Source organism: Mustela lutreola, chromosome 12 (genome assembly GCF_030435805.1).
Source record: "Mustela lutreola isolate mMusLut2 chromosome 12, mMusLut2.pri, whole genome shotgun sequence".
Classification (NCBI taxonomy): Eukaryota; Metazoa; Chordata; class Mammalia; order Carnivora; family Mustelidae; genus Mustela; species Mustela lutreola.
Window position 1 is genome coordinate 13593686 of NC_081301.1, and position 21145 is coordinate 13614830.

Below are 21145 nucleotides of genomic sequence, written 5' to 3' on the forward strand. Positions count from 1 at the left end.
CACTCCTCCCCGCGGCGCCCCCGCCCCGCCCCGCCCCCGCCGAGACCCCGACCCCGGCCCCACGGGCGGACACTCGGCCGGGCAGCCGCGGGCCGCGCGCAGCCGCCTCCGCCGATGCGCCTGGTGGCCAGACTCCAAGTGGGACCGGCCGACACGCAGGCTCGCGGTAAGTGCAGCGGGGACTCCCCGCCAGACGCTTTGCTCCCGGCACACGTCCCTCTTTGCGAAGTCTCCCCGGACTTGGGCGAACCGAGCGCCTCGGGAGGCGGCGGGGGGGGGGCGGGGGGGGCGGGGAGTTTGGTGTCCCGGGGAACTGCATGCCTGGGGCTGGAACGGGGGTAAGCGGCGTCTGCGGAGCGGGGGAGCTCCGCCCGGGTCCCCGAGCCTTTGGGGGCGGGGGGCGTGGGTGACAGGTCGCTGCTCCCTGGCCCCAAATCTTGACTTTTCCCGTTCGGGGGCGGAGGGTGGTGGTGGCGGCGGGGGTGGAGACCGACAGAGGCATTTGGGATTTTGCTCACGTCTGAAGTCAGGCTGCTGCAGGACTGGGACAGGGAGGCTTGGCGTCGGAGCAACCGAAGAGAGGAGTGCTTGAACCCGAGGGGGGTACCTCTGCAAGTCCCCCCCCCCCCAGCCCCGAACACCCTTTTTTAAAAAAGCCAACGGCCGCCCTGGGAGAGGCCCCGGCGCATGAATCATCCTCGCTTCCTGCCCCCGCCCGGCCCCGCGCTCCGGGTGCCGCGGATTTGAACTGGACGCCGACGGGAACCCGCAAACAGGCATTTCTTTGCAGATGGGTTTGAATCAACCAATCACAGCCGGCGGGGGCCCGCTCCGGGAGGATGGAGGCGCGGGGAGGGGGCCGCCACCCGGGGGCCCCCGCCCGGCCAGTGGGGGCGCGGCGACCGAGCCGGCTCCCAACGGTGCAGCGGGGGAGGAAGTGTCAGTTTGTGAACCTGCGGGGCCCCGGGCCCGGGCCCGGCGGGCGGGGACTTCGCAGCGACCGGGAGCCAGGTGGCAGGGAGAAGGCTGGGATTCGGGGCAATTACCTCGCCCAAGGCCTGCACTGCTCTGCCGTCCAGAAGAGGGCAGAATGGGGGTGTGGGGTGGAGGGGAACGTGGCCACAGTGTCGTCTGGGGAGCCTGGACCTCAGCAGTGCCCTGCCTGCCCCAGGGCCCCTGACAGGCACACACATGTATTCAGTTTCATATACCCACTGACACACGGCCGCAGACATCGGGAAACACAATCTCACAGGAGTCCACACGCACTGACACAGCAAAACACACAGGACTCTCTCCCTGTCTACAAACACCAGGTGCCCCCTGCCACAGCAGGGAGAAGGAGGGGACCAGAGTAGGGGGTGCAGGGAACAGAGCAAGGCTGTGTTCCTCTGGGCTCAGCGGAGAGTGTGTGGAGGGGCATAGAGCCAGGTGAACCCAGAGAGGGGAGGAGGGGGCCAAAGCTTGTGAAGACACTGGGGAGCCACAGAAGGTTTCTGGAAGGGAGAAGTAAGAATTGGTGGCCGTGTGGAAGTGTCTGGTGGGAAGACAGAAAAGCAGGGAGTGACGTGCAGTGCGTGCCTGTGGTCTCATTCCCCATTCCAGCACCCCGCGTAAGTGAGCACAAAGCTTAAGAAATAGTTATGGGATGAGTGAATGCCCAAGCAAAAGAGAGGCCTGAACTCAGACCAGGACAGGGACATGGAAAAGAGGGGCCAGATGCCAGAAATCTCCTGGGCTTGAAGTCGACCAACTGTGGCAACTCACTGGTTGGAAAACTCTAAAGGCGCTCGGGGGTTTGGGGGTTCCCATTAGTGGTCCCATTAGCAGGAAGAAGAGAGCAGTGGGGCAGAAGTGTGTTCTACAGGATGGTAGGAGAGACAGGTGCTGGGAGGGTGGCTTGTGTTGCCTTACCTGCTAGCAGCACATTTGCATCTGAGTAGAAACAGAGTGAGTTTAAATGTCCCAGGACTGGTTTCCATTAAATCACTGCATAATTGAGAGCAGAACGGGGGATTATGAAGACACAGGTGGACCATCTATACCCCGTCACAAGTCACCTAGGCGTTTTCCTTCCTAGGTGAGCTTCCTCCGGCCAGATCTCAGGGCAGGGGTTGGGCTGGGCTGGGGTGGGGGGTTGGTAAGCAGCGAAGTCTTCTCGATGCTCCCCTGGAAAAGGCCCTCCGCTCAGAACATGTTTGCTTAAGGGATGAATCTTCAGGCTCCTAAGCCTGGGAGTTCAGGCCACGTGGACATGGAGACTACTCTATAGTTGATGGAGAGATTCTTTATCTTTAGAAGGCAGCATGGTATGGGTGGGAAGAGAGGCAGGGTTTCGAATCAGCCCACTTGGGGCACCTGGGTGGCTCAGCGGGCTACAGCCTCTGCCTTCAGCTCAGGTCATGATCTCAGGGTCCTGGGATTGAGCCCCGCATCAGGCTCTCTGCTCGGCAGGGAGCCTCCTTCTCCTTCTCTCTCTGCCTGCCTCTCCTCCTGCTTGTGATCTCTGTCTGTCAAATAAATAAATAAATAAAATCTTTAAAAAAAAAAAAAAAAAGAATCGGTCCACCTGATTACCTGATTATGAGCTTTGGCTTGGCCTCTGCCACACTGGCCACTTTCCCTTGCCAAACCTCAGTTTTTCCATCCATAGAATGGGAATAATAAAGTCTCCCTCACAGGACTGTCACGAGGATCCCATGAGATGGTAGAAGTGCCTGGCACGTAGTACCATAGGTTGTGTAAATGGTAGTCTCCTTCCCTCCCCAGGTGGACTGCTGAAACAGGAGAGCAGGGAATAAAAATCCTCTTCTCTTTCTCTTCCAGTGTCAGGGGAAGCCGATGGAGAATTGCTCTCTGGACCCAGGGACTCGGGACTCCTATGGTGCCACCACCCACCTCCCCAACAAGGGGGCCCTTGCAAAAGCCAAGAACAACTTCAAAGACCTGATGTCCAAGCTGACAGAGGGCCAGTATGTGCTGTGCCGCTGGACCGATGGGCTGTATTACCTCGGGAAGATCAAGAGGGTAAACCTCTCCTCCCTGGTCCCAGTTTCCAGGTGTAGCCTCCGGCCTAGGCCTCCCTTCATGCCCCTCCTGCTCAAAAGATGATCCTGGAAGGACCCAGAACCTGCTTTTGCAGGTGCCATCTTTAGGGCCGGTGTCATCCAACCAGGTCTTTAGAATAGAGCTCTGTGTGCCTAGAGAACAAAACAACATCAGGTTGGAAGGGATCTCAGAGGACCACCTAGCCTGTGCCGCCATCTGCATTCCCACCAGGTTGCGGTCCCCCAGACCCTGACTGTGGCCCCGGGTTCCGGCGCGAGTTACCTCTGGAACTGCTGTCCTCCCTCCCCTTCGAGCCTAGCTCTGCTTTCGGGGGCACAAGGAGCAGGTGTAATCCCCTTATCCTGTGGGGACAAAAACGGGAGTGGAAGACCGTGTCCCAGTGGCTTTTCCCTGGCCACTTTTTTACATTGTCCCTCCCTGTTCATGCCCCAGGTCAGCAGTTCTAAGCAGAGCTGCCTTGTGACTTTTGAAGATAATTCCAAATACTGGGTCCTGTGGAAGGACATACAGCATGGTGAGTACTCCTAAGAGCTCGGACTCCCTGGCCCCATCCCTGGCCCTCTCTCCTCCTCCACTTGATTTTTTTTTTCCTTCTCTCCTTCTCTCTTGTACTGCTTGTGTCTGGCCTTGTTCATGGACCCCTATTCCCCAACAAGCCCACCTGAGCTGATAGGATGGCTAGTTGTGTGTTTACATGGAAAGGCACTTCTGACATCCATCATGCCCTTGACCACTCCCACGTCACGAGGGAGGCAGGCAGGTGGAGAAGGTGGCTCAGGGGAGGTGCCGGCAGAGCCGGGATGGCACCTCATCCCCAACTGCACAAAGCTGAGGGTCAGGCTGGGGCTAGGAACCTGGGCGAGGGGCCCAAGCAATCAAAACTGGCACCTCTAGATGTGAGCACAGTGTGCCCTGTCCACATGTGAAGAAAACTAGTGGAGGCAGCCCTAGTCTTGGTGGGAAGCCAAGAAAGCAGAGACGGACCAGGCATTGTGGAGACAGACATGCTTGGACAGAGCTGGACCGCCTTCGAAAGGGAGCTGGGTTGGGTGCCCTCCCTGTACACAGAGAGCTGACATTTTCCCACTCTGGCCGTCATTCTTCCTTCCCACAGACATGACAAACGCCACTCAGCAGTCCCAACACTCCTACGCTTCCAACACGGAGCTCCAAGTGTAGGCTCAGGAGACCTCAGGCCAAGTTTCAGCTCTGCCGCTCGCTAGCTACGTGTCCTTGGGCGAGTGACACCACTTCCCTGAGCCTCAGTTTCTTCCTCTGAAGAAAGGAGGTGATGACATTAGTGGCCTCACAGGCTGGTGACATGAGAACCCAAGTGTAGCACTTAGCTTAGCACTGCTGAGTTCCGGGGTGGCACTTCTGAAAGAATTTGTTACTGTAAGAAAGGACTTCAAGGAGCCTGCCAAGTAGAGGCCACAGAACCCAGCCGGGTCGTAGAGGCTCCAAACCACCCCTGTCTCCAAGGTATCGTGGTTGATGCTGAAGTGGAGACTCTTCTCCAAGTGCCCCGTCACTCTCAGTTTCTTCTACAAAGGTCTAAAGCATGGGGAGCTCTTCTTTTGAGCTACTCTCCCATCGTAGGGAGCCAGCAGGGGAAGAAAGACACCGGTGCTGGGGACCCTGGACAGGCTAACAGTGCTCACCTGTTAGGAACAGCTTGTCTTCCCAGCCAGATAACTGTGCCCCACAGGCAGGACAGTATCCCTCTAGCATCACCCAAGATGAGAGCACAAGGCTGAATAAGCCAGTGTTATTGATTACTTAATCAAGCTTACTACTTTATTGGCTTACATCAGCAGCTCACTTCCCTGAGCGGGTGCGGGTTCACTGCGACTGGCCGTGGCACATTCAGGAATAAGAGGCAAGAGACCATGTATTCAACAAATGTGTCTTGTACACATTATGTGTTACACAAAGTAGAAGGTCCTGGGGACTTAGTGATGAGCAGATACCATTTCTGCCCTTACAAAACTTTGAGTGTGCCAGGAGGACAAGACAGAAACGTGTATCAGAATGTATTAATATATATCAAACCTTTCACACATAAACACACATATTCTTCAACGGTAACAAAAAGTAAAGAAAAAAAAAAGAGATGAGAAAGAACTTGCACATAAAAAGCAGTTGAACATACTTAAAATTCTTATGACATTTTTATTTAAGAAACAATTGGAAATATGAACACTAATTGAATTTGTTGGTTGATATTAAATTGTTTTTAATTTTTAGGTACAATAAAGGTACTGTAGTTATGTTGCATTTTTTTTTTTAAAGAGTATCCTGATCTTCCAGAATTACATACTGAAATATTTTCAGAAAATGGTTAGGTATCTGGGAATTGATTCAAAATAATACAAGAGGAAGAAATAGATGGGAATATAGTCAAAACAAGATTGGCTATGAGTTCTTAATTGTTAAGAACATGGAGTTTCATTATATTCTATTATTGTTTACATAAAAAACTAAATTAGGCAGAAGAGGAAGCAGGATATGGTCAGAAAGAACAAATGAATTGATGTCAAACAGTCATGGGTTCGAATCCCTGCTCTCCTACTTAACTTCTGGGACTTAACCACTCTGAGCCTCAATTTCCTGGTCTTTAGAATGGGCTGATGATACCAGGCTGCTCCAAATGGTTGGGGCGATTCAGTGAGTGGGCCCACGGGCCCAGTGCCAGGTCCCACACCGAGTAGAGGCTTAGTACCTAGATGGTAAATTTTTAAACTCTTCTAATTCCCTTGAGCCAGACCTGACCCAGGAGGGTTTCTCTCCCTTTCAGCTGGTGTTCCGGGGGAAGAGCCCAAGTGCAACATCTGTCTGGGGAAGACGTCAGGGCCACTCAATGAGATCCTCATCTGTGGGAAGTGTGGCCTGGGTGAGTGTGGTGAGCAGAGCACAGAGGAGGTCCTGACCAGAGGTTCCCCAGGCCCTGCTGGCCAAATGGACACGCCTCACTGTTGGGATCTCAGCGCTCTTCCTGTTTCTGTTGGAGCTCCAAGAGTGACAGGGGGCTGATCCTGGGAATGAGGGCCTGGGGAGGTGACCCTTGGGGAGAGCTGGGGCTTCTGGAAAGTAAGACAAGATGTGCAGGTTGGAGCTCCCCCTAACCCAGTAGAGAGAAAGGGTGGAGAGATGGGACCCAGAGGCTGAAGCCAGACTGTGGTGTCTCCCCCACCGGGGCCCAGGCTGTCTTTGAGTTGCCTGCTTGGACACCGGCTTGCCTGCCTTGGTGAAGATCGCCGGCCGATCCCCCCACCCCCACCCCCACCCCCCCCCACCCCCCGGCAGCTGGCAGGCACCCAGCTGCTCGGACTTGCTGCGCCCTCCCCAGCCCCGTGGTCTTTGGGTTGACTGGCACTGGCCTGGGGGCTGCTGCTCCCCTGCGGGCACTCACCACCCACCCTCTGCTGTAGGGTACCATCAGCAGTGCCACATCCCTAGAGCGGGCAGTGCGGACCGACCCCTGCTCACACCTTGGTTCTGCCGACGCTGCATCTTCGCACTGGCTGTGCGGGTGAGCCCTCCTTCCTCGCACTCCCTGCCTTTCCCCACTTCACCGGGAAGCCTACACGCCCTGGGCTCTGGGTCACAGAGCCTGGGCTTTGGAGGCAGACAGTGCTGCTGCCGCTGACCAGCAAGTCATATGTCCTTGGCCAAGTTCTTTAACCCCCCTGAGCTTCAACAGATGGTACAATGGATCTGGGTTTGGTGCCAGGGGTAGGAAGCCCCCAGTAAATGGTGTTTGCTATCAAAAGACAACACCCATGTAAGTACCCCCCCAATACATATTGGTTATTATTGTTACCTATATTGTTACCTAAAATGCTGTTACTAGGAGAGCCTCGGGATGGAGAGAGGGTAGATAGATTTGGGATCGATGAGGAAAAACTTCTTGCGTTTCTCACTACGCCGGAATACCTGCGGGTCCGCGGGGTCAGCATGTCCCTTGCTAGCCGCAGCGTGCAGACTCGTGTGGCCGCCCCGCACCGCCACCCCTCCCAGCCACCAGCCCCCTGCCGGGACCCCCACCGCTGAGTCAGACCCTTATCTCCTTGCAGAAAGGCGGCGCGCTGAAGAAGGGCGCCATCGCCAGGACGCTGCAAGCCGTGAAGATGGTGCTGTCCTACCAACCCGAGGAGCTCGAATGGGACTCGCCCCACCGTACCAACCAGCAGCAGTGTTACTGTTACTGCGGCGGACCGGGAGAGTAAGGCTGCGGGGGCGGGGTCTTCCCCCGAGGGGCGGGGACCCGCGGCAGGGGCGGGGCCTCCCAGGGGGCGGGGCTGTGCAGTTGGGGGCGGAGCTAAGGCCGCCGGGTGGGGCCCGGAGGCGGGGCTCGAGGTGACCTGGCTTGCACTCTCAGACTGCACCTCCCGGAAAGGGTGGGAGGTATTGCAGAGAGTGTCCGGATCTTCCCAGCCCCTTGGAGCTGTGCGCAGACCCTGGGCCCAGTTCTCAGCGGAGTGTTCCCGTTACATGGGATTGTGAGCAGAGCAGCGATTAGATAATTCACATAAAATCTCACCCGGTGCCTCGCACCTGGTCAGCACTTAATACATGTGAGCTGTTACTGCTGGGGCACGGAATTGAGGATAAACCTTTCCATTCTCAGAGTCAATGAGACAGGCTCCTGGTGAGATATTAAGGTATTTTTCCTTTAGAAGTGTGCAAGCAGGGGGTGAGGGTCATGTGTCAGGCATGCTGTGGAGGGGATTCTTGTCCCTACTGTAGGGCAGGAGTCTTTGATTCTTCCTGACCTGGCTGGGTCCATGTAGCCATGGGTAACTGAGCCTGCTCCCTTGGACTGACTGGACCAGACATTGTGGCAGGAACAACAGAAGGGAGAGATGGAGTCTGTGTCCTCAGGACACAGCCCACAGGATGCATCAAAGTCCTGAATCTTATCCTCAAGCTCTGTTGACAAGTAGTAGGGGTCCTAGAGGCTGAGTTTATCCAACCTTGCTGGGTAATTTGGGCAAGTCCCTTAAAGTGCTTCATCTCTCAAGTGGGGTTAACAACCTTGGTGTCAACTTCCATGCGTGTGGGAAGGTCTTTGGGATAAAAGGGAGAAATGCTTAATGAGACCTTTACAGAATTGAGACAGTGGCTCTCAGTGCTTACCAGGCAGAGCTGCTCAGGGTGATTGTTAAAAATGCATCTCCCAGGGGTTTCCTGAAACACCGAGCAGGTCTCAAGGGGACCAAGGGATCTTCAGAGTTTAACCCAGACCCCAGGCGTGCGCAGTCCAGGGACCTCACCTGGCAAGCTGCAAACAAAGCATCAGTTTTCATTAAGGAAGTGCCACTTTGCTCTTCCTTCCCGCTCAGTGAAGCAGTCGTTGGATGACCATCATAGGGTAGACAGAGGACTGAGTAAGAAAAGCCAGACACGGTGCTGCCCTTGGAGCTTACAGGGGCTTTAAGGCTCCCACGACATCTCCCGGGCAGACCCTTCCATTTTGGTGGTGTTTGAGAAGCGGTGTGTGTGGTGCAGTCCAGAGATGGGGCTCTGGTGTGGCATGAGGAGTGCAGGTTTTGAAGGGAGAAAGCCAGGATTTGAGTCACCATACCCGACTCGCGTCCCGAGTGACCTGAGCAAGCCATTTAAGCTCAGAGTCCCCCGTAAAATTAGGGCAGTGGCCCGTCTTTTACCAGACGGCAGGATGAACCGATGGAACGCATGCCCGGACCGCCCCCGGTGCAGGCTCCGTCCATGCTCGGTGACTGTGAGTTCTCTTCCTTTTGCCCCTGGCGGAGTGTGCGTTGGTGCAGGGCCAGGCCGCTGAGGCCGCTGGCTGGCTGGGAGCTCGGGCTTGGCTGACCCTGACTCCTCTGGCTCTCCAGATGGTACCTGCGGATGCTGCAGTGCCACCGGTGCCGGCAGTGGTTCCATGAGGCTTGCACCCAGTGCCTCAATGAGCCCATGATGTTCGGAGACCGGTAGGTGCTCGGCTGGTCGGGCTCAGCCTGGGGTGGTGGCGGGGCGCGGGGTGGGGATCATGGGGAGGGATTGGGTGGGAGAGCATCAGGGGGCAGCGGCTCTTCCAGCTTGCCTGCCGGGCCCTGCACATGCGGGGTTCTCCGATGGTGGGCCCCTGTCTAGGAGAGGCAGCTTGGGGCAAAGGAGGCCTTCTCAGCAGAGGATCGTACCAGGCCGCAGCCCCAGATGCCACCGATTTGTGGGGGGACCTTAGACACAGTCCCACCTTCCCTAAGCCCCAGTCTCCTGCAGTGTCTGGGGAAGAAGGAGAGAGGCAGCCCCGCCCCACCCCTACCTTGGCTACTCCAGGGGGAACTGGGAGGTGGATGATTGATCTGGCTTCTGATAAATGGGGCTAAGCTAACAGAAGGCTTCTGTGAGTTGCCCCAGATACTGTGCGTCTTGGTCAGTGTGTCGTGTTGGTGATTGTGTGCATGCATGTCTCAGAGGGGAAGAGGGTCCCCGCTCCAGCTCAGCCTAGCGCAGCTCGCTGCGAATTCAGCCGCCCTCCAGGATAACGTGGGGGAAGGAGGGGTGGGGAAGTCTCTCTTGGTCTTTGTCCCGCCCCATGCGAACCCCCACCCGCTGTAGGGCCACTAGCCCTTGGGACAAGGATGGCGCCGACTGTGGGAAGGCAGGAGGGCAGTGCGGGGCGGGGGTCTGGGCTAGGGTAGGGTGTCAGCCCCTCCCACCACAGGCCCTTCTCCGCCCGCCCCCAGGTTCTACCTGTTCTTCTGCTCCGTGTGTAACCAGGGCCCGGAGTACATCGAGCGGCTGCCCCTCCGATGGTGAGAGGGTGGGGCTTGCGGCCCACCCACGTCCCTCCCAGCTGCTCCGCTCCCGCCTCCCCCGCCCGGAAACAATTCCATTTCCAGCCACCAGCTCCCAGCCTTGCCCCCGCCCTTCAGCCCGGACACAGGAGGTCCCGGCCCTGGGCCGGCAGGCCGCCGCCTCACCCCAGCCCCACCTCCTCACCCTCTTACCCAGGGTGGATGTGGTTCACCTGGCCCTCTACAACCTGGGGGTGCAGAGCAAGAAGAAGTACTTTGACTTTGAGGAGATTCTGGCCTTTGTCAACCACCACTGGGAGCTCCTGCAGCTCGGCAAGGTACACAGGACCGTGGGACGGCAGAGTGGCGGGAGGCAGCTCTCCAGGGGGCTTCCCAAGCTCCCAAGAGGGGAGTGGGTTTGCCCAGGACCAGACCGGGATCTGGGGAGCTGAGGGCTCGCTCTTCAGCAGCCCTGCCTGTCTGTGAGGGCTGTGGGCTGGGGCAAAGAGCCAGAGCCTCTTAGCTGCTATGTCCCTGAGTCCAAGCCTCTGAGCCCGTGCCCTGCAACGGGCTTCCTGGCCCAGGTTTTGCCAGCGGGCGGGTTGGAGTCTCACTGACTTAGCAGCAGGGAGCTAGGGGTGGATCTGGCTCTCTACAGAGATGTTAGACCTCCAGGTACTTAGTTACGATGGAAAGTGAAGTGGGCCTGCCCCCTGTTGGTCTCACTCTGCATAGCAGAAGTCGTCCCTCGGGGCCTGGGGCCTGGGACCCAGGGAGCAAAGTAACAAACCAGAGGCTTTCAGGACATCAGAGGTGGAGACTTGACTTGCTGAGCTGAGCTGAGCTGGGACTAGAACCAAGCTCTCCCATGGGGGGCCATGCCCCCTTTTCCCTAACAACCACCTTAGAGTCCTTTCCACCAATCCAGAGTGAGGTATCTTCTCTACTGAGTGCCCCAAATCTCTCTTTGATAAGACAGGAATTTACAAAAAAAAAAAAAAAAAAAAAAAGATGACCTTTATGCTTTGCAGAAGCTTTTCATATAATGACATCTTCATTTATAGTATCTGATAATTTATAAGACATAGATATTGTTGGGGCACCTGGGTGGCACAGTCACTTGAGCAGCTAATCCTTGGTTTTGTCTCAGGTCATGATCTTGGGGTCGTGGGACCGAGCCCCACATCAGCCTCTGTGCTTGGCAGGGGGTCTGCTTCTCATTCTCCCCCCCCCCCGCTTCCCCCACCCCGTGGGTGTGTGTGCACACACCTTTTCTCTCTCTAAAACAAATAAATCTTTAAAAACTGATACATATTGTAAAGCCTTAAAAAATAGGTAGAGCTAATATTTTTAATAACTTTTTTCTGATTTATAAAAAGAACACACATGTTCCTGGTAGAAAAACTGTTAAGTGCTAAAAAGTATAAGGAAATAGACTTTAAAGATTTTAGTTATTTGACAGACAGAGATCACAAGGAGGCAGAGAGGCAGACAGAGAGAGAGGGGAGAAGCAGGCTCCCTGCTGAGCAGAGAGCCCGATGCGGGGCTCAATCCAGGACCCTGAGATCATGACCTGAGTGGAAGGCAGAGGTTTTAACCCACTGAGCCAACCAAGGGAATAGACTTAAAAAATCATCCAGGGGCACCTGGTGGCTGAGACGGTTAAGTGTCTGACTCTTGATCTCAGCTCAGGTCTTGGTCTCAGGGACTTGAGTTCGGGTCCCATGTTGGGCTCTGTGGTGGGTGTGGAGCCCACTTAAAAAAAAGCCACCCATATTCCCCCATCACACTGCACAAAAACAACTGCTACTGACGTCTCCCATCCTTTCTTCTATGTCTGCTTTTCCTTGGCTTACATTATATAGTAGATAAAATTTTAAATCATTTTTCTCAGTTTACATTACATCACAAATACTTTTCCATATTCTGAGTTTTTGTCAACATTTGTAATGGCTCCATTGGTTTCCAACATGGTTTACTCACTGCATTCCTTCTGGTTGGGCGAGTAGTCTCTTCCCCACTTTGCATACTTCCCAGTCATAGGACTGATGCACCAGGGAAGGTTTTTGTACTTAAAGCTTTGTTTGTATTTCATGTTCCATTTCTATGATAGAGCCCATGGTGTTTCATGACGGGGTCAAGAGCATGGACATTCTTAAACCTTTTTTTTTTTTTAAGATTTTACTTATTTATTAGAGCGTGCATGTGCAAGAGAGAGAGAGCAAGGCGGGGAGGGGTAGAGAGTGAAGGAGAAGCAGACTCTCCCACCGAGCACGGAGCCCGACGTTGGGTTGGATCCTAGGACCCTGGGATCATGTCCTGAGCTGAAAGCAGATGTTTAACTGACTGAGCATTCCCCCCCACCCCACCCCACCCGGGTGACCCATTAAACCTCTTGATCCATCTAGGACAAGAGTTGACTCTCCGCATTTCCAGATGGAGAAGTGAGCTCAGAGAGGTGAAAAGATTTAGAATCCTAGAAGAAGTCAGGATCCTCACTCCGAGATCAGGGGAGGGAGGGCACAAGGGTCCTGTGCTGGGTCTGATTCTCCTGCTGGCTGCTCCTCCTCAGCTCACCAGCACCCCCGTGACAGACCGAGGACCGCATCTCCTCAATGCGCTGAACAGTTACAAAAGCCGGTGCGTGCAGGGGAGGGAGGGAGTGCGTGGGGCCCCCAGCAAGTGGGATTGGGTATAAAGCATCTCCCTGCTTCGTGGCCTTTGCTCAAACTGCTCCAGCCTGGGTCTCCCTTCCCTTCTCTTTGACTAGATGAGTCCTACCCATTCTTCAAGATTCAGGGAGCACCCCACCTCCTTTGTGATGCCTCCCCGACCCCTCCAGCAGCATGATGTGTTTGGGTCCTGGCTTGGCTCCATGGAGGGTGCGCCCCTGATCTTTGAGGGCCCCTCCTGCTCCAGCCATCTGTGGTTCTGAGCCAGGCACGGAAGGATCCGTTCATCATCTCCCAGCCAGGCTGCAGCCTCCTACCTCATCCTCGGCCGTGTCTTCCCCTCCGGACTGCTGACACCTTCTCAGAGCACACAGCTGACACATTCCTTGTTGCCACTGCAGGGAGTGCCCAGGATCCTGAGCGCGGCATTCAAGGCCTCTCCTGAGCAGACCCTGCTCACGCCTTCTGCCGCTGATCTTTTGCCGTATTTATTCTGGGTGTCAGCCATTCTGAACCCACCACTCTCTCACTCAGAGCCTTGGCTCCGACCCTTCTGCTAATTAGAGTGCTCTTCCGTCCCTTTCGCTCATTTGTTCCCTGGATGGCTGTTTGTTGCAGCGTTACTCTGGGCCAGCCCTGTGTAGGTGCCGAGGATGCAGTGAGGAATAGCACATGGTCCCTGCTTCTGTGAGGCCCCTCCAGACATCTCTAGATGCAATCATCCACTCTATCATCCACCTTCTCGTGGTTTGGGGCCCAGACACAGTGCTAGTCTTAAAGAGTGGGGTCTCCTGCCCTCCCTGTGGACAGTCTCCTGAGGGTAGGCCTGTTTGAGTCACCTCTGCAGCTCACAGTAGCTCAGCCAGTGTTGGAAGGAGGGAAGCGCCTGGAGGTGTTTGCTGTCTCCTTGGGGAGACCAGAAAGCAGAATGGCGTAGAATCCAGTGTCTCGACCATAGCAGTTCCGCTGGGGGCTGGAGGAGGCCCTGCTGTAGGAGGTGACCTCAGGGCTGGTTGAGGCATGGGAGAAGGAGAGGGGGAAGAGCAGCAGGAACCACACATGTGCAAGAGGCAGGACAGGGAGGAGCCCTCAGCCACATTCCCAGCCACCCTCCGGGACCCCCGCTCCCACGGGCCTTGAGGAATCAGCGTCTCCATGGACAACCCTGGGTTATAGCTCTAGGCTCAGGGAGGCAGAGCAGGTTATTTTAATGCTTGACTCTCCTGACCAGGAAGACGATGGACCGACAGACTCCAGAGCTTTCTCCTTCCCCGGCCCACCCCCCAGGTTCCTCTGCGGCAAAGAGATCAAGAAGAAGAAGTGCATCTTCCGTCTGCGCATCCGTGTCCCCCCCAACCCCCCAGGGAAGCTGCTGCCGGACAAGGGCCTGGGGCCCACCGAGAGCGGCGGCGCCTCTGAGCTGCGTAAGAGAGGAAAGAGCAAGCCTGGGTCAGTGCCCGGGGACTGAGCTCAGGGGTCTCTGCTCCTCCCAGCTCCGGCCCCAGCCAATGGGCTGTGCGGTGGGCCCAGAGAGGACGGTGGCATCCACGCAAGCAGGGAAGACTCCAGCAGGGAAGATCTCCACCCGGATAGGCCCTACTGGAGGCACCAGAGAGGGCCAGTTAGCAACCGAGCTGGGCCTCAGTCCCACATCCTGGGCTCCCTCCACCGTGGCCCCTGTTGCCTTGCTTGGAGGGCAAGCCAGGTCATGGGGCCCAGCCTTGCTGGGTTAGGGCTTAGGCAGAGAGGGAAGGGGAAGTGAGTGTGTAAAGGGTCCCTGGCTCTCCTGGCCGAGCTGAGCGCCTTGTCCTGGGCACTGGGGACAGAGCAGCCTTCTCTCTTTTCTCCCCACCATACCCGCCCCCCACATCCTCCCACACCCACTGTCCGGAAAGAGCGCCTTTCCCCACCTCCACTGCTGTGTCCCCAGTCCTGTCCCTCCTCCCTCTGGGCCTTCAGGCTCTGACCCGGCCCCCCTCTCCCCTTTCTGTCTCCACAGTTTGTTGCCTCACGAATTCCAGCAGCAGAAAAGGCGAGTTTATAGAAGAAAAAGATCAAAGTTTTTGCTGGAAGATGCTATTCCCAGTGTTAGTTTCTTGTTTTCTTGCTTTCCACATTCACACACAGGGTCAGCCCATATCAGGGATTCCTGTGCAGGGAACTGAGCCCCCCAGGCCCGGGGGCACTCTGTCACATCCCTTAAAGAAGAAACCAGATCCCTGCCAAAGGCCAGGCACTGCAAGACCACTCCCTTGTCTTCCCAAGTTCTCCCCAGAAGCCAAGGGGGGCGGGGCAGGGGAGGTAATGTCCTTGCTCCCACAGTCCCGTGGGGTCACTGTGGACCAGGAAGGGCTAGTAACTCTCCTGAGGTCACACGTCAGCCACTGGCCGAGGCCAGCCTGGGACAGGTGCCCAGAGCACTCCTTCCTTAGTGGCCAGGCATTGGCACCACAGCTCTCCGCGTGGGCAGGGACACTAACGGTCCTCACATGTCCCCCAACCTGACGGCGTGCGAGGCACTCGTAGGCAGCCTCTCACTCTGCTGTGCGTCCCAACCCCTTGAGCCGGGAAGCATGGCAGCTCTTCTGTCCACCTTGGGCAGTTCAGACAACTGAGGCCCAGAGATAGGAAGGTCATGCAGTCAGCTAGAGACAGAGTTGGGGGCAGGACCAGGATGGTCCAGCTCCCTGGTCAGCCTAGGACGAAGGAGTGGGTGGCAAGTCTTACCCTGGGGAGGCCCAGTTCTCAGAGAGCCTGTGTGGCCCTCGGCGGAGAGAGGGTGCTCTGGGAGGTGGCTCTGATGCTCACTGACCCTCATCCCCATCCATCCTGTGTCCACAGAGCGACTTTACCTCAGCCTGGAGCACCAACCACCACCTGGCCAGCATATTCGACTTCTCGCTGGATGAAATTCAGAGCTTAAAAAGGTAGCCGTGTGGGGCGCCTGGGAGGCTCAGTTGGTTAAGCAGCTGCCTTCAGCTCAGGTCATGATCCCAGGGTCCTGGGATTGAGCCCCGCATCTAGCTCCCTGCTTAGCAGAGAGGCTGCTTCTCTCTCTCCCTCTGCCTGCCACTCTGCTTACTTGCACTCTTTCTCTAGCTCTCTGTCAAATAAATAAATAAAATCTTAAAAAAAAAAAAAAAAGGTAACTGCGAGGGACCCAGCAGAGAGCTACTCTAAAGCGTGGCGGTAGAAGCAAGCAGTGAGACCTCCTTCCCCCAGCAATGAAAGAAGGCTCTGGAAGGCACAAAGCAGAGAGCCTTTCAAGGAATGGAAGCTCCCTCAAGGGTCATTCCAGTTAAAAGGGTCCAAACGGCGTTAGGCCACCTGCATGGGCTGCCTGCTGCTCTTCCCACATTTGAGAGGTCTCGGCACACCCTCCTTCCTCCTGTGGGAAAGTTCCAGGACTCCCAGGGACGGCTCCCCAGAGCAGGATCAAAGGCCAGGCCATGTGGCCTGGGCCCTCCGGTCCTCTCCAGCCCCTCTCCTGCTCCTCCCAGCCCTCAGATACCAGAATTGCTTAGGTCATCCCACATTCCCGTTCCTCCAGGGAGCCCTCCTGGACACTACCCAGATGTGCGGACGCTCCTGTGTATTCCCACAGTCCCTCGTGCTTGGTGCACCTCAGGGGAGGGACTGCACAGTCCCCCATTTCAGTTCCAAAAGGATGAAAAGTCATGTGGTGCTTCCTGTTGGAGGAGGAGGGCTTCGGCCAGACAGGCCTGGGCTCCAGCCCCCTCCCAGCGGTTACTAACTGGGCACCTTCAGCACAGTCCTCCGGCCTCTCTGAACCTCCTCACCTGGGACTGCCTGGCTGGTAGATGGGAACAGAGGCTGGAAATGGAGGCCCTTCGGGTCTGTGGAGTAGCCAGGTGTCGGGGCCAGGCTCATCAAGGCTCCCATCACCGCCAGGGATGGTGCCAAGGGGAGGCTTTCTCTAGTGTCCCGGGACTCCTTGGACTTGGAGGGCTGGCAGGGTGGAAGGCGGACAGGCAGACACGCGGCGGGGGGCAGCTCACCCTCTCCTCCCTCTCAGTGCCAGCTCAGGCCAGACCTTCTTCTCAGATGTGGACTCCACTGACGCCGCCAGCACCTCCGGCTCGGCCTCCACCAGCCTCTCCTATGACTCCAGGTGAGGTTCCTGCGGGACGGACTCGGCCTCTGTCCTTCTCTCTAGCCCCCCCCCCCCCCCGCCCCACCCCCCGGCCCCATACCTCCTCAAGCGTGAGGACCTGACCCTCTCTGCTCTGTAAGTCTGGGTCTGGAACCGTCTGGTTTTGAGTCCTGGGGTGCAGACGGGGCTGCATATGGCCACTTGGGATGCTCTGCCTCAGCTGCAGGGGATGTGACACTTGTCACTGGGAAGTTTCCATGCTAGGGTCTTTGGCCTTTGTGTGCCATGGCTTTGCAGGTCTCTGTATGGTGTCCTGCTTCTTGGCTGTCTACCTCTGTGGGGGTCTGGGAGAGGGGACAGAAACGCCTGGGGACCTGGGCAGGGCTACAGTGTGTCTGACAGGAGCCGGTCCCTAGCGGTGCGGGAGGCTCCTGCACCTGCATGCTAGGACACTGGCCTCCTGGCGTCTGTGCGCCCGCGGGCATCTCGGGGCGCCACCTCTGTATTTGTATTTGGTTCCTCCTGTTTCTTTGGTTCTCCGAGCTCTTCGGGGCTCGCTTTCTGTTCCAAAGCACCTGTGGACACGCACCTCTTCTTTTATGTGCGACCGTCTCTCCACCCGCTCTTTCTGTCCCTGTGTGTGTGTTGCACGCACACGCACGCCTTTCTCCAGTCCAGGCTCTGGGGACAAGGTCCGTTAGTGTGTCGGTCCTGTCTGCCCACACCACTGGACGCCTAGCTGCAAACGAGTCCAGGAGCACCCAGGGAAGGGACCAAGTAGCGCCAGCAGGGCCTCCGCAGGCATGCTTTCGTGGGGGGCACACCCTCGTCGGAATTCCGGGCTCACTGCTCCCCCGCAGCCAGTTTCTCCTCCTCCCGAGCCTCCTCTGGCCTGTGGGGAGGACCCAGGGACATAGTCCATCCCCCGCCAGGCCCCAGGCCCGGCCCAGTGCCCGGTGCCCGGTGTCCGGGGGTGCTCGGGAAGAGGGCTCGTCAGGATGATCCCACCCCGTTCCTGTCGTCTCCCTCTCCCCATGCTGACCTAGACGGACGGTGGGCAGCCGCAAGAGGAAGCTGGGGGCCAAAGCGTACCTGCCACTGCGGGCAAAGCGGCGGGCAGCCGAGCTGGGGGGGCGCTGCCCCTCAGACAGCAGTGCCGAGGCGGCTTCGGGCCCCGAGCGGCTGGACGAAGGCATCGACAGCCACACCTTCGAGAGCATCAGCGAGGACGACTCGTCCCTGTCCCACCTCAAGTCCTCCATCACCAACTACTTCGGCGCGGCCGGGCGGCTGGCCTGTGGGGAGAAGTACCAGGTGCTGGCCCGGAGGGTCACGCCCGAGGGCAAGGTTCAGTACCTGGTGGAGTGGGAAGGGGCCACCCCTTACTGACTCGCTCCGGGAGATGCCCGCAGCCGGGAACCCCACGGAGAGACCGTTCTCTCCAGGCTGGGGTGGGGGAGGAGCGCGACAGCTCCCACGTGCCTGGCAAGAGGCCCTTCCCGCCTGCCTGCCAGCCCGTGGCCTGCGCCGCTCTGCGCGCCCGTCCTGCTCCCAGGCCACCTCAGCCTCGTGACCCCTTTGCCTGTGTCTCTAAGGTCCCACTGGCTGTTACTCGGTGTCTCCACACACTTCCTCAGACTGTTTACCTGTAACTCCGAATCTGTGTCCCCCTGGCTCTCTGACCCCTTTGTCTGAGGCCCAGGTCTTTCTCTTTGTCCGTGTCCTTCTCACTCCTACCCCATTTGGGTGTGTGTGTTTACACACCTATACACGCATGGCTGTCCCTCTCCTGGATGTCCTTCGCACTGGACCCACGGGCAGCCAGTCGACCCAGGGATCGCATTATAAGAACCTTTAAGCATGGCTGAAGGTGGAGAAGGGGACGCGTCTCAGAGCTTCTCCCTCCCGCTTTCCTGCCACTCCCTGCTGCCCTTGGCCGGGGTGGCAAGCGGGGGAGACTGCCTCTGGGACAGCCTGTGAGGCAGAGACCATGGGACTCTCGGGATCTGAGGTGTGAAGAGGCTGGGTCTCTGCCTCAGAAGGCACTGACTCCAGGGCCCCCTTACTAAGGCTAAGAGTAGAGGCTCTGAGTGTCAGCTTCCCGGGTCCCAGAAGTTGGCCTCTCCTTGGCCACAGCCCCTCATAGTTGCCAAGGAGCTGCACCTGGCCTTGCCGGAATGGAAGTGGCCTTGAAAACCTGTGGGACAGGGAGAGGAAGTGGGAGGAAAAGCAGCCACATCATGCTAACCTTCAGACTGTCTCCTGTGCCTCCCACACCCCCCCAACCCACCACACAAGCCAGACCATACACACTCGCACAGAAGCTCCCATCACACGTATGCTTTCACCCTCCTGGAGTACACAACACACACACACACACACCATATACACATACACACCCCACCCCTTCCGGTGCCAGCCTGGTTCCTGCCCTTGGCTCTCCCTTGGCCCTCTTCAGGGGCCGTGTCCTGCAAGTAAATGTGAAAGTCCAGCCTCTGCCCCCTTCTTTCAGCCATGATCCAGCTGTGACCCCGCAGGAGGCACAGAGGACGCCTACTCTCTTCCCTAGCCCCTGCTGGGCCCTGAGATTGACAATCACTTTTTGGGACAGGTTGGGATTTTTAAAGGGCTTGTGCTATTCAGTCCCCTCAAAGGAAAGTCTTTGTCAGTGAGAGTAAAAATAGAATTCTTAGAACTGACATTACAACTCATACCCATCTGGAGGAAAACCAAAAGTGAGAAGGAGAGGGGACCCCTCATTTTTGCTGCTTCCAGAGATATTAGACTCACATGATTGGAAAGTAGAAAGAAGTGCCTTCACTAGGGCAGGGGGTGGACCAGATGGGGACCGGCCTTGCCAACCACTGCTGTGGCCTCCAGCTTGGCTGGGTTTTGCAGGCTGCCAGCTGCAGGGCGAAGGTAGATGAACAGAGGGGTGGTGTGGGGGTAGCGGGCCTGGGGAGCTGGTTTTTCCATTGCTAGGCTCAGCCCCTCCCCACCTGTGAGCATCAGGGAGTCCCTGAGATCGTCCAGATGCCCCTTGCCTCAAATCTCAACTCCTACAGTGCCTTTCACAGAGGACCTCACCTGCTGCACGTGGCCCACCCACTTCCTCCTGCTTCCCTAGCATCAGCCATGCAGGGAACAGCGGGTGGTGGGCCCCATCCTCCCTCCTCTCAGCCCCACAGCTGCCACCACTGAAGCCCCCGGCTGGGGCCAGATGGAAGGGGACTGAGAAGCCAGCCTCCAGTCTGGCAAGGGTGTGGGATCTGGGATCCAATCTGTGGCTTCCTGCCTGGCTTCAGAGGGTACAGCAACCCCCCAGGCCTGCTTTCTAGGCTTCTGAGAAAGCATAGGTTGAGCAAGGCCTGCCACAGTGCACCTGCACCTTCTCTACTCATGCTCCGGAGAGGCTCTGGGCTTGAAGAGGGGGAAGCGGGAAAGGGGGGTGTCTTCCTCACTTGGAAAGTCAGCACAAGGCCTAGCAAGGCCACATCCCAGCATTTCATTCATACCGGTTAATAGCTGCATTACTGCCAACTGACCTTATAATAACCCTGTGCACCTTTGGAAAGATTTATGGTTTTGAATTGCTGCTTTTAATAACATTTGTTATATTAAAGTTATAATTAATGTGTCTGGTTTATAATTCAAAAGCTCCCTTTGGAAAATTAACTATCCTTCCCCTAGTGAATGAACTGTCCACTGTTGGGTACCAGGAGGAGTTATCTGGTTTCTGGTCTCGGTTTCCTGGAAACAGAGGAGGAATGACAGGATCCCATCTGGCCACCTGCCACTCCCTCAACTGCCTCCCTGCTCTCCCCACCCGCCGGACTCTCACCCTTACCGCCAATAGGACGTGGAACTTTTTATCTGTGAGTGTCTGACGCATGAAAGCAAAAAGCATTAGCTGAGGGCCGGGGAGAAGTAAAAGATGGGAAATGGCCTTACAAACAGACCTTATTAAAATACATATACAGTCACTGTAAAACTACTTACTGCTCACAGGCACACAGTCCTAGAAATCTACAGTCACTTCAAGGCCTGTCTCTGCTGGTTCTAACTTACAGCACTTTAGGCAGGTTCCTTAGCATTCCTCACCCTTCCAACGCCAGCTGTGACCCCTGCGGAAGTCAGCTCCCAGGTGAAAGAGGAAACCATAGAGATGTAATGGGTTAGGACCTTAAGCTTGTCTAATTTGAGAAAAACTGGTATGAATGGATAGGGAAACGTCAGCAATAGCGAGATGCAGGCCACAGGTTCAAGTGGATTCTGTAAGTTCAGGGGTAAAGTGTAGCATGTTAATCCCCCTGAGTATTAAGTCTGCACTTAGAATTCTTAATTAACTGTGGCCCCCACTTTTTTCCGTCCTGCTTTCTGCTTTCAACTTTTAACTGCCCTTAGAACAAAATCACAGCTGGAGCCAGGATTGGGTGAGGGGGTGGGATGATTCTTTGGACTGAAATCACTTTAATGGAATGAAAAATGATTGGTCTGCAGTCTCAGGAGACCTGAGTTCCAGT

General features: G+C 56.6%; 1 protein-coding gene across 1 annotated transcript; it reads left to right on the top strand.

The window, feature by feature from the left end:
* Window positions 1-319: 319 nt before the first annotated feature.
* On the top strand, window positions 320-20257 carry PHF19 (PHD finger protein 19). Its single transcript, XM_059143562.1, is given in 16 exon segments — window positions 320-338; window positions 2827-3027; window positions 3502-3583; window positions 5867-5962; window positions 6501-6601; window positions 7146-7294; window positions 8931-9026; window positions 9786-9854; window positions 10054-10174; window positions 12409-12476; window positions 13796-13957; window positions 14508-14595; window positions 15350-15435; window positions 16545-16640; window positions 17669-17918; window positions 17921-20257. Coding segments are annotated over 15 exon segments (2004 nt in total). The 5' UTR covers window positions 320-338; window positions 2827-2841; the 3' UTR covers window positions 18275-20257.
* The last annotated feature ends 888 nt before the right edge of the window (window positions 20258-21145 follow it).